Source organism: Panthera tigris, chromosome B3, assembly GCF_018350195.1.
Source record: "Panthera tigris isolate Pti1 chromosome B3, P.tigris_Pti1_mat1.1, whole genome shotgun sequence".
NCBI classification, from domain to species: Eukaryota; Metazoa; Chordata; class Mammalia; order Carnivora; family Felidae; genus Panthera; species Panthera tigris.
The window spans coordinates 135,900,273-135,913,025 of record NC_056665.1 but is presented as its reverse complement, the minus strand read 5'-3'; the positions used below and the strand labels follow the sequence as shown (position 1 = coordinate 135,913,025).

The 12,753-nt window shown below is 55.3% G+C and overlaps 1 protein-coding gene across 1 annotated transcript in view; it reads left to right on the top strand.

Annotated features, from left to right (window-relative positions):
* The first annotated feature begins 2,155 nt into the window (after positions 1-2,155).
* Positions 2,156-12,753, top strand: part of PRIMA1 (proline rich membrane anchor 1) — a 62,252-nt gene continuing 51,654 nt past the window's right edge. The window contains exons 1-3 of the mRNA XM_042990444.1: positions 2,156-2,214; positions 2,891-3,016; positions 10,101-10,236. Of these exons, the coding sequence (XP_042846378.1) occupies positions 2,924-3,016; positions 10,101-10,236 (229 nt within the window). The 5' untranslated portion in view covers positions 2,156-2,214; positions 2,891-2,923. The remainder of the gene's footprint in view (positions 2,215-2,890; positions 3,017-10,100; positions 10,237-12,753) is intronic.

Genomic DNA, 12,753 nt, shown 5'->3' with positions numbered 1-12,753 from the left:
TGTACCAACATGACAGGTTGCTGTCACATCTGAAGACTGGAATCACAAACTGAACAAAATACCCTGACTGGCTTCAGTAGAAAGGCATTAGCATAATCAATGTTGTTTTGACCTCAGCTGCTGAATAGTGGCTCAATTTTGTGACTCATCCTTCTGCTTCAAACTATTAGTGAGAGAAAGTCACCTGGGAAGCCCCCTCTTTCAATATGTTCTTACCATCCCTCCTCCCTTCGTGGTTGTCGCACAGGACAGCACCAATATCTCACTTGTGCCCGGGTGTATACCCCTCCTCAAATGCTCTGTCTGACCTCGGTAGGCACTCAAAGACACCGTGTATGGAATGGATGAATGAGTGAATGCACAAGTATCTCCACCTCTTTGCCCAAGGGATTCCCAACACTTGAAATACTCTCCCATTCCCAGAGGCCATTTTCATCTGGAAGCCTCGACTGCCTTCTGCCTCATCCACATTCCTCTACCCCTGCTTACAGCAGACCCCTCTCTTGCACCACAGCTGGAGGGCAGAATGGCCGATTTCACGATCTGTCTCCTTGACTGCACCCCAGGCTCGCGGGGGGGGGGGGAAGGCACAGAGTCCCATTCACGTTTCTCCCCCCATGTCTTCTTGGTTCAGATGTGGCTCTAAAGAGTCTACCCGGAGAATAGTCTTGGGTGAGCACTCTGCATGCAAGAGGTCCCTAGAAAACTGGTCGGAAAACTGGTCTGCAGGGCAGTTTATACTTGGAGTGTGTGTCTATATGGGTGTGTGTCTATACGGGGTGATGCAGGGTGCCCGCAGAGACTGTGAGAAGGAACTGAGTAAATGTTTCTTCAGTGAGTCAACTACAGTGTCTGACTCTCCACTCTTAGTCCTGGGCTCTTGGTTCCCTCCTTCCCCCCACCTAAAAATAGGATTGTCCACGCTTTGGGGGACCTTCTGGAAGGCCATCCATCAAAGCGCTTCCCAAGCGCTTACACCGGATAAACAGAGCGGCTGCGCATACCTGCGGTGCGGTCTGGGAGGCCGGGGGCAGCGGGTTTGAACGAAACGTGGCAGGCTACTTCGCGACCGACTTGTTGATAATCTTGCCTCCAACAGAGGAGTTGGAGACGGTTGAGGAAAAGCAGTGGTGGAGAGGTCCTCCCCAGGGCCGCAGGCAACTCCCTCCAAGACGCAGCGTGTGGTTGGAGAGGTCCCTGCACTGAGACTACAGAAGGGACAACAGGGCCCTTGGCCCCGGGAGGGCCGGCTTGCCCCTTCGAGCCACGACACCCAGGGGCCACTGCCGTTCCGAATGGGGCGGGGGGAGGGGAGACAGTCCGCAAGGACGGAGCGCAGGAAGGGGTCTCCGCGAGTCAGTCCTTGCCCCCTTCCCGCCGCCCCGGAGAAACTCGGGGGAAGGGCGGGCGTGGAGCCAGACCCCCTGGGGCCGGGAGTCCTCTTCCTCGCGGGTGAATAAATAAATTATTAAGCTCCCAATACACAATAGCCTCGCTAGATGGAGACGAGGAATCACTGCAGCGGCGCTGGCGGCGACGGCGGGGAGCGCGGGCGGGAGCGCAGCTCCGGGCGGGAGGCGGGCGAGGCTCTGGCGAGGCTCACGTCTGTTTTCCTTTTTCGTGCATTATTTATTTCGCCTCCGCCCGCGGCCCTGCTGCCCGAGCGGGCGCACCCGGGCAGCGCCTCCCGCGGGCCGGCGTGACGGACGAGGACGGCTCCGGCACCCCCGCGCCCCGGGCAGCCGCGCGGCGCCACCGGGAAGGGCGGGGATCCGGGGAGGCTCGCGCCGCCCGCTCCCGGCGGCTCGGAGGAGACTTTCCCCGCCCTCCCCTCCGCCTCGGCAGCCCGCCCCGGCCCCGGGCGCGGGGTGCCGCCCCTCCCGACCCGCGCGCGGCCGGGAGCAGCCCGGAGCCGCCGCGCCCTGCGCCCCGTGCGAGCGCGCCGCGCCCGGCCCCCGCTCGGCAGTCCGCGAGGCCCCAGCCGCGCGCAAACTTTTGCTCCAGTGCCCGGCGCTCCTCCCCGGCACGTGAAGCCCCCAGGCGCCCGCGCAGTCGCCAGGGTGAGGACCGAGGCCCCGCCTAGAGGGCGGGGGACCGGGGAGGCGGCTGGCTTTAAATGGGGGCCGTCCGGCGGCTCGGGGACAGTCTGCCGCGGGGGGAACGCGGACCTCCCTTCCCCGCGCCGAGGATCTGCTGGGGCCGCCGCCAGGCAAGGTGGCGTGAGGCACCGGAGGGGTGCGGGCGGAGAGGGAGGCCGGAGGGAGGCTCACGCCCTGAAGCGGGAGGCCCGGGCCGGGGAGAGCGCGCGAGGGCGAACGGGGTGCGCACGGAGGTGCCTATGTTGCAGTGTGCGCAGTGGGGGCCGGCGGGGCAGGGAGGGTGCACGCAGCGTGTGATTTCCCGGTGTTGTGCATGCAGGGTCAGCGAGTGTGCAGGCATGAGTCGGTGGGTGTGCGCAGCCGTATCTGTGGGTGTGCAGGCAGGGTGAGCGGTGCCCGCCGGGTTTGAAGTGTGCTCACAGTGGGAGTGAGTTGTGCATGGCTGGGGAGGTTTCTGGGGAGATGCACTGGGCTAGGTTAAGTGTGCTTGGCTGTTTCTGGAGGTGTGCATGGAGCTAAAGTGTGCACGCAGGATTCTGGGGGTGTGCACGGGGCCAAGGTATACACAGAGGGTTCTGGGGGTGTGCGCCAGGACAGAGTGTTCTGGGATGCCGGCTTCTGTGAGTGTGCACGAAGGGTCAGCGAATGTGCAAGCTGGAGTGAAGGGGCAGGCTTGGTTTATGAGGGTGCCCCAGGGTGCCCGCCCAACCGGGACTGCTACGTGTGCGGGTGCGCGCGGGAGACGGTGCCCGCGCGGCCTCCGCCTGACCAGGGCTTTGCTCCCCTGACAGTTCGCCCCGAGTGCGCGGGTGCCGCGGGCCGAGATGCTCCTCCGGGACTTGGTGCTGCGCCGTGGCTGCTGCTGGCCTTCTCTGCTGCTGCACTGCGCGCTCCACCCGCTCTGGGGCTTCGTGCAGGTGAGCGGCGGCAGGGGGTTGTGGGCTACTAGGCAGGGAGGTGCGGGCTCCGCGGGCTGGACGGGGGGGTGGGGGTGGGGGTGGGGGTGGGTGGCACTGCTTCCTGCAGGCGCCCTCTGGTTGCCCCTGGGGAGAGTTTAGGAAAAGTAGAGGTGCAAGCCCTCCCGCTCTCCCCACCCCTCCATACTCTTGCCGTGAAAAGATGGGGCAAAACTCCAGGGGGAGGCCTCAGTCCTGGCGCGCTAAGGCCTGCAGGACAGGGCCTGGGAACAGAAAGGGCTTGGGAGTGCCTTCTTGATGACAACATTCTGTTGCAGAAATGCGGGAAAAGAAACCGTGGAGCGCTAGCACACTTAAAAAGAAAATGGTCCCAACAATATACGTTCTTTATTTCCCACCAGAATCACTAGTAAACTTCCACTCGGTCTTCTTACCCTGGAATTGACACAGCAGAGGCTGTGCTACTTGTAGGCGGCGGAGTTGGAGAAGTGCAGGGATGGTGCCCGGTGGCCACTGGTGGGGATGGAGGAAGGAGCTGTCTGTAAGGACTGCCTGGGGCTGGAGTCCTCACCCTGGGCCCCCTAGACCCCCAGGGCAGAGGCCAGGAGGCCAGCAGCTGGAGTTCTGTCAGTTAGGGTCAGGGAGAGGGTTAGATGGCATGGCCCCTAGTACCTCCCAGGATGCCCACGGTCAGTGGTACGGTGGAGTGGTGAAGTGGACTTTGGTGTCAGCGCTGAATTTGGAGCCCCGGCTCTGGCCCTCGCCGGCTCAGGACCTCAGGCAATGCCTCTCGGGGCCTCGGTTTCTTGTTCCTCTCTGTGCCGTTACAAGACTTGGATGAGGTCAAGCGAGTAAAGATTGCTTAAAGCCGTGCCTGGACCGTAATCAACACTAAACGGTAGCTGCTGCGAGTAATTGATACTAGTAATGGTAATGCTGCTCTTCTGTCTGCATGGCCGGGCACTCTGTTGATCACGACAGAGTCTGTTGGAGATTTTTGAATTCTCAGTGGCTCAGCAGGCGCTGGAGGGCATTTTTATTGTTTGGAGCATTGAACCGCCCAACCCTGGGGTCTTTGCGTCTTCATGTTCTTCTGGTGGCATTTTGGGGGTGGGGGATCGTTGCGATGGTTGCCCTGAACAGGGAGGGAGAAATCAAAGAAAAGAGGATAGGGGGAGACCCCTTGCCAGTCTGCCGCGGTCCGTGAGCTGTCCCGAGGGATGGGGCCCCCCTGGGAACCAGCTGTCGTCTGTCCCGCTCAGATGGTGGCCTGGGTGATTATTGGGGAGCACCAGGGGTTCTCATGCTGGAAGGAGCGTGCTGGTTGAGCGGGTGGGTCAACCAGAGTCTGCCCCCCACCCTCAGCACCAGGCTTATCTTCTCTGCTCTCTTGTCTGGCTTGCCTCTGTCTCCCTCACCATTGTTTTCCTTTTGGAATTGACAGCTTTGTTTAATGTGTGAAACAGCGGTTATTAAACTCAGCTGTGCCGCCTCGGGATTCAGGGTTTTGTCACTTGTAAACACTCGGGCGGTTTGGGACCAGCTTCCCTTGTTCAACTTTTAGTTGAACCTCAGATGTCAAGTTCACTGTGTTTTTATATTCGTTTGTTTACCGTTTTCCCTAACACTTTTTGCAGCTGATATGTATAGACAGCCGCATGATGATGTTGTCAGTCTCCAAGACTGGAATTCTGTGGTGTCGACTAGCAAGACTGAGGCAGCAGACCCCCTGTCTCCCCACCATGACCACCAAAAGAAATAATTTTGTGACAGCAGCTCAGTTTTTTTAACCACCTCTTTCAGCCAGGCCGTACTTACCCAGGCGTGTGTGTGTGTGTGTGTGTGTGTGTGTGTGTGTGTGTGTATGTGTGTGCGTGCGCTTCAGATGCTGTTACTCAATACAAATCAATTTTTGTGAAAATCAATTAGAAAAGGAGTCCTCCAGACAAGTAAAATGGGTAAAATCTTGGCAGGAGGCTCTGGAAAAATTAATCTACAAATGATAAGGACCGAGAAGCCAGGGGAAGAGGGGCTTTAGAATGGATGGATCTGGTTGTTAAGCAGAAGAGCTGAATCCACGGGAACGGAGGGGAGAAGAGAAAAATACAAGTGCGCAAAGCCATGTATTTTCCTTTAAGTGGAGAGGTTAAAATCTGTCACATCATAGGAGTTCCTTGAATATAGAGAAAGAACTCAGAGCTATCTGTGTTTTCAAAAGCATTTTGCCAGAAGAATCCCCCAAAGTTGTAAGCATTTGCGAGACGGAGACCGACATATCAAAGTGCTGTAATTAATAGGGTAATTGGTGAAGCAAGAGACCTGTGGTCCCCCCAAAGCACCAGGTTCCCACCTTGCAATCCGCCTGACGCCTCTGGCTGCCGCCCAGATGATAAGGAACTTAATCATTAAAGTCAGATGACATTTAAATTGCCATAAGGTTGGTGGGGGCATTCCCTAGCCTTTCCCCTTTCTTCTTTAATGTGTCTGGAATAGCGATTCTGAGCTTTTGTGATTTAGGGTTCTTCTAAGTTCACTTCCCGATGATTCCTTTTTTTTGCAAGCAAAGAGGATGACAGGCTGGCAAATTTATTAGGTGTGACAGGAGTGTGTCTCATCAAGTTACTGTGGTGCTGGCCTGTCTCCATAAAAGATGCCAGAAGCCATCATCTTTGTGGGCGTCCTCCAGGGAGACAGGCTCTGATCCGGGCCAGTGGGTCTCTGTGCGCTAAAGAGGAGCCACCAGCAAGGCTGAGCTCATTTCATCAGTAGCATTTATTGGGCACCTACTGTTTGCCAGGCCCTTTGTGAAGTGCGGGGGCAGTCCCTGCCCTCATGGCACTGACAGTCTGGCACTGGAGAGATAATTAAGTAATGATAGGTAAGAGAACTCAGCAGGAGCAGACAGCTTGGAGATGAGACCCGATGGAGGGGTCAGAGAAGCCTGGCAGGTGGAGGGCTTCAGCTGAGGCATGAACAAGGACAAGATAGGGGCAGGATGCCGTGTGAAGGAAGCCTCCAGGCAGAGGGAATAACCCTGAGCCCAGAGCAGAGAATGGGGCACTGGAAGAACCTTGGGGAGGGGAGGGGAGTCCCAGGTAAGGCCACTATTGTAAGCCGCTAACCTAGTGTCTTACAGCTTGGACTTGATCCTGAGGGCCGTGGGAGCTGTCGAAGGTTTTCAGCAAGAAATGACATAATCTCAGCCTGGCATTTTAGGAATCTTGGTCCAGCCCCACTGACAAGATAGATTTGGAGAGGTGGGGGTGAGGCAAGAGGCAAGGAGGCCGAGGAGGGGAGCAGTTGCCAGATCTAGCAGGTAAAATTGCAGGACATCCAGTTAAACTTGAATTTCAAATCAACAGTGGCTCATGCTTTTAGTGTAAGTATATCCCATACGATATTTGGGACATACTTCTACCAAAAATTGCTGTTTGTCGAAAATTTCACAAGGTGTCCTATATTTTATCTCACAATCCTAAGTCAGAGGCAGGTGCTGCCCTGGGAAGATACAACGGTGTCCTGGTTTAGGGCGGTAGTAGTGGGAGTGGGGAAACATTGATGGAGTTAAGGGCTATTCAGGAGGTAACATCCACCGACCCGAAAAGCTGCACTGATTGGCCGGGAGTGAGCGGGAACCGGTAACCATGGAGCACCATGGCCCCCAAACCACAGTGGCAGGTACCAAATCCAGGTGACTGTGGGACTTACCTGTCCCTCAGCCCGCTGTCCATGACAGCAGCGTTGACAAGATTCTGGCCCGAGGGGAATGCTGCAGAGCAGGGGCAGGAAGGCAGGGGACAGCAAAACGAGACCAGAAGTGGTCACAGGAAGTAATGGTGTCAGCTTTTGTTCGGCGGGCTTTAGGCAGGTGGTTGACCTCCCTGGGCCTCTGCCCATTTTTAGTCAAGTCCAGCCAAGAGCAGGTGACCTCAGGGGTAAGTTTCTTCTCCTTGTGGGACTCCCCACGATTCAAAGCAAGCAAGCCAGGTGTTGAGACAAGTTCCCAGTGCTGAGATTGTTTTCTCTACTGGTCTAAACACAACAACCGCCAATCTGCAGAACCCCCGAGGGGACCCCGAGTTGGGGAACAGAAGAGATCTTGTGTTTCTCCACTGGTGGGCAGACCATCCCCCAACACGTCTTTTCATTGTGCACCAACTGAATGCAGGGCCCTGTGAAATCTTAGCGCGTTACTTAGCCTTTCTGGGTCTGTCGTCCCTATCCGAGCCCCCGCCCCACCATAAGCACGGATGACAATACTTGCCTCTCTCCGTGATCTTCATGAGAGTGAAACGAGAGCCTGTTTCCCATGGCTGACACACAGTAGGGCTCAGGAAGTCTCACTTGGTCAGGACTAATAAAGCACAGACCCACCCACCACCTGCCTGCCCCAAATGCTCACGGCTCAGTGTGGGCAGCAGACATTACCAAACAGTGGGGAAAGTGCCCAGAGAGAAGGGTTTACGAGGTGAAGAAGCTACCCTGGGCAGATGGATCTATTTTCTGGGGTGGGGGTGGGGGACGTGGGGCTCAGGAAGTTGGCAAGTAACCAGTCAAGAGAGGCTCGGTAGCCACAGGCTTGCACTGGACCACACCCCAGTGAGGGGCCCCAAGTGGGGTCCACCCCCGAGGGAGAAGGACAGACAGCCAGACACCAAGGAACCATGGATTTTTTTTTAAGTGCCATGCGTTCCTTTGTTCCCTCCCCCTTCAGCCTTGAAACTTGGCCCCGGCTCCCCCACCTGATAATTTCATCGCATTAAACTCTCTTATACATCCGTACCCTTATATCCTCTCACAGAAAACTGGGTCATCGTGTTGGGCTGGGTTAAGCAGACGTGCCTCTTGAACTCTGGCATAAATTGCCCCTCGGAGAGAGGGAGAGTAATTGCTTTAGCAGTGGCATTGCTTGACGTTTGCACACTGGTGGAATCCAGCAGAGGAACGCCCTCGGAGGCCAGCATTGGCAGAATGGAGCCTTCGAGCAACCCCCGTGGTCTTAGAAGGTCTTAGAAGGTCGGAACCAAGAGGAGGGCAGCTCAATGGCCACGGGAGAGCTGACAGGTGCACTGGTGAAGCTGCTATGCTACGAGTTAGGCATCTCCATGGACTGACTAGGAGAGGCCCACCATCTGAGGATCTGCCCTTCCCGGCGGGCGATGAGATTGCCTTTGGAGTTTGAAACTCACTCCATGGCCCTCTGAAAGCATGCACCCTCTAAACGGTCGCAAGCAGCAGCTTCTTGGCCCGGTAGATATTAAGTTAGGGCTGTAAATCAGTCCACCTCCTGCTGCCATCCCCCAGTGGTCATTACTCAGCCTGTTCAAGGCCTCCAAGTGGGAAGGGAGTGTCGGAACCCCGTGGGGTCTCTCTGCCGGGCCGGGGACACGCACAGAGGAGGAGGCTGCATTGGGCCTCCAAAGGCCGTCTGCAAAATGCCTTTCCCGATGGCAGGCTGCATTGCAGGTGGCTGGTTGCAGAGAACCTGGGGTTTTGGGTTTCTACTCCCCTGAGATGACAGCCAGAGAAGTTACGGTGGGCTTCGTTGAGGTGAGGGTGACCGCCAACTCTTCCCTCCAGGCCGTTGAATCCGCTTGTTCCCTGGGACGGGCACAGAGCCGGAGGCTTATGGGTTAGGGCCCTCTGCTGCAGGGAGGGACGCTGGTGGTGTGTCTAAGCCAGCAGTTCTCACGCGGGCTAAACAGAAGTCTAGCCTGGGGACATTACACAAAATAGTCATGCCCAGCTCCACCTGCAGAAATTTTGATTTAACCGGTCTTGGGAAAGGCTCCGGCACGAGTTTTTGTTTTTTTTTTTAAAGCTGCCCGGGAGGTTCTAATGTGCCATCAGGGTTTGGAACTACTGGTCAAGCACAGCCCCCGTCCTTGTTTACAAGTGACGTAATGAAGGCTGGTGTGGAAAGAGTACAGACCAGGAGTCAAGAGCTATGGATTCTGGTCCAGTTTTTAATACTCATCCATTCATCCATCCATCCGTCCATCCATCCATTCACCAAGTATTTACTGTATGCCAGGCATTTCCTTAGTGGCAGAAAATCCAAGGCCCAGCCGCCACCCCCATAGAGCTTATAGTCCAGTGGTGAAAACAGGTGGGAACCAGGCAATCACCCAAATGTAGATTTTTGCCCCACAGAGTGGAACCTGGTACCAGGAGAGCCTATACAAGGAGAACTGACCTGGTCAGGCATGCTTTCCTGAGGAGGTGATAGCCGCTCTGAGTAATGGACAAAGCGAGAGAAAGGTGTTGGAGAACATTCCGGGACGCTGGAGCAGCATATGCAAAGTGGAGGGGGAGGGGCGATGCACGGCCAGGGTCCAGGGAGTAGAAGAAGGGCATTGAAGGCAGAGCGGAAGCTGAGAGCATGGGGTGCGGTGGGGCTGGAAACGTTGTCAGGGGCCTCCTGAGCACGGCCCTGTGGCCACATGATCTCCTGAGCTGTGGGCAAGCACTCGGGGATTGCTGGGAGGATGTGGATGGTTTGGTCCTGTGTTTCCCACAAGACCCCTCCGGCTCTCTTGCTCACATGGCCTGGGAAGGTAGGCTTCCTTCCTCAAGATGGGGGCACCTTGGCCTGAGTTGACGGAGGACGGCTGTTAGGAGCTGTGGACAGAGAGAAGGCGAGGGCTTCTGGAGACTGGAAGAACGGTTGGCTAGGGTTACTGAGGAGGTAAAATCAGTATCCTGTCACCACATGGTGTGGGAACCTTGGGCAGCCACTTCTCCTGCCTGGGTCTCCGTTTCCTCATTTGTACAGGAGGGAAATTCTGAGAGTTAACCATCAAATTCTTGTCGACCTCTCATTAATATCCAAGTTACTCGTCACGGCCTCAGCGGGTCCCTGGCAGAGCTGGGAATAACACCTTGGTCTCTAAACCTGCCCGGCCAGCCTCCCACAACATCGTTCCCTTTGAGCCAAGCCCACGCCTTCATTCTTCCCCTCGGCGGTCTTGGGTCTTCGGGGAGGATCCCGGGTTCCACCCTGGCTGGGATCGGGTGGTGTGGGTCCATTTCCCTCCTGGTGGCCTCATTGTCTTCTCTCGGGCACGTGTGCCCGTTTCTGCAGGTGACACATGGTGAGCCCCAGAAGTCCTGCTCCAAGGTGACCGATAGCTGTCAACACATCTGCCAGTGCCGGCCCCCTCCCTTGCTGCCCCCACCGCCCCCGCCCCCACCGCCTCCCAGACTCCTCTCCGCCCCAGGTAAGTAAAGGTTTGTTTCTGGGGTTCTCTCTGTGTTTCCCGGGCCCGGAAAGGCCCCGGGAGCAGAGCAGAGGGCAGCCTTGCTTCCTTTGTAATTTTCCACTGGCCGAGCAGGAGGGAAGCCAAGGCCCAACTTTTCCCTGCAGTCTGCAGAACGCCTTTCCCACAGAATGTTCCTGCGGGATGGAGGAGGATGTCTCCATCGGTTAATCAGATAAAAGTCAATCTCCATTTGATGAGTAACTCGGCCTGGATTGTTCTGAAGGCCAGAGCTTGAGAGGGGTGCAGCCATCGGGCCAGTCTTAAATACCCTCCCCATGCTCATGCTTTCATGTCTCTATTTTAATTCGCGCTGGAGGAGGCGATTGGTTAGGAGCCCAAGCGGAGGCTCTGGGAGCGAACTTACACAGATGCCTGACAGCCGTTTGCAGCGAGTTCTGCTAGAAACCTCCCTTTCACTTGTTTGCCTTGATTTCATCTACGAACAGGTTGATTGCCTGGTCATTCAAACAAAGGAGGGTTTTTCTTTAGCCGGAAATGGCCTCATCCTGATTCTCAGGGGTTAAGTCCCCTGCTTACAATTGCTGGTTGAGAAGGTCACTAAACAGAGATTCTGCATCTTGGATGGATCACTCCGCGTGCGGCCTCTAGACCACCTGTGATCGTGTGTGGCTCTCTCTCGCTGAACACATCTCCGTTGAGTTATTCGGGGCATATGTTAAATAACCTTGACGACGCTTATTCTCCAGTAGATGGTGTCTTCGGGCTCTCGGTGTCCAGACAGTGATGCAATGTTCTAGAGGATCTTTGCAGTTCAGATGCATTTCTGAGTTTGGTCTGCTAGGCCCTTACCTGTTCCCATTCTTCCGTGACACCTGTAGCCTGGTGCTTCTCTGAGGGTGGCCCTCAACGTCACCTGAAGCGTTCCTTTTAAAGTGTAGCTCAGGACCCACTTCTAACCCACCCAGTCAGTCTTTGGGTGCGGCTTAGGAATTGGCATTATAACAAGTTCAGAGATGATCCAAATATAAGTTAAGGTTGAGAACCTTGGCCTACCGGGCTCTCTGCTCCAGGCCTCTGAAGGACCCTGTAGCCCAGGATGTTCACCTCCCTCTGTCTCCTGGGGAAACCCCTGGGCTGTACCGGGGGGGCCCAGCCTCAGGCACCTGCCTCTGCAGATCACTCCCTTCCCCCTTTCCTTCCTTTGGAAGCCCTCCTCTTTCCACTTTTTGGGCAACGAGCCTGTGCCATCTCCTGGGCAAGCCTATGCTTGCATCTGATTGGTCCACGTCCCCCAGCGGGGGTCCCTTCCATCCGCCCTGCTCTAACTGAGCCTCTGTGCCAGACACAGAGGTGAAAGACCATTCTGGTCTTCGGGGGTCTCTCAGCCTCAAAGAAGAGGCTCAAAAAGTGGCCTGAGAGAGCACAGGTAGCCTTCAAATCTTTGAGTAGTTGGGCCACAGTAGACAGTTACATTGACCCGAGTCTTAAGGCATGGATAGGGTTGTTCTAAGTTGATGAGGAAGGTGTGGGGAAAGGACATCAGACAGAAGGAACAGCGTGGGCAGAAAGTTGGAAGCATGGCTTTGTGAGACTCAATCAAGGGAGTCCCAAGCCCTTCAGTGGGTTGGAAGGAGTTGTCAAGGGGCGGAACGTGAAGGGCCTTGTGTGCCTGGCTGAGGAGATCACATTTCATCCTGTGAATTGTTGTTTGCCAAACATCATTCACCATATCCAAATACATCCTGTTATTTGCCTTAGTTTTTATTTCGTTAATGTTTATTTACTCTTGAGAGAGAGAGACAGAGAGAGACAGAGAGAGACAGAGCATGAGCAGAGGAGGGACAGAGAGAGAGGGAGACACTGAATCCGAAGCAGGCTTCAGGCTCTGAGCTGTCAGCACAGAGCCCGACACGGGGCTTGAACCCACGAACCATGAGATCGTGACCTGAGCCAAAGCCCGACACTTAACCGACTGAGCCACCCAGGCGCCCCTGCCTTAGTTTTTCTTTAAATAGATTCATTTTTTTTGTTTATACTAACCAATTTCCAAAAAAAAATCTTTATATAACTACTGAAATGAGTCAATGAAAAACCAGTATCATTGGCATAATTAGAGGGTGACCGTAAAAATAAATGCAATGAACACAAAACAGCGTTTCAGAGTTCTAGCTTGTTGTGGAAGGTTCCAAGCTCAAGGCTTTCCCTCTTCTTGTTAAAAAGGGAGAGGGTGCGCCTGGGTGGCTCAGTCAGTTAAGCATCAGACTCTTGGTTTCGGCTCAGCTCATGATCTCACAGTTTTGTGAGTTTGAGCCCTCCTTTGGGCTCAGTGCTGACGGCACAGAGCCTGCTTAGGATTCTCTGTCCCCTTCTATTTCTCTGCCCTTCCCACTCTCACGCTGTCTCTGGCTCTTCCAAAATAAATAAATAAACTTTAAATACATTTTAAAAAATAAAAAGGGAGAGAAGCAAGTGGTAGAAAGATAGATGTCAGAGCTTGAGCAGGGACCGCGTGGA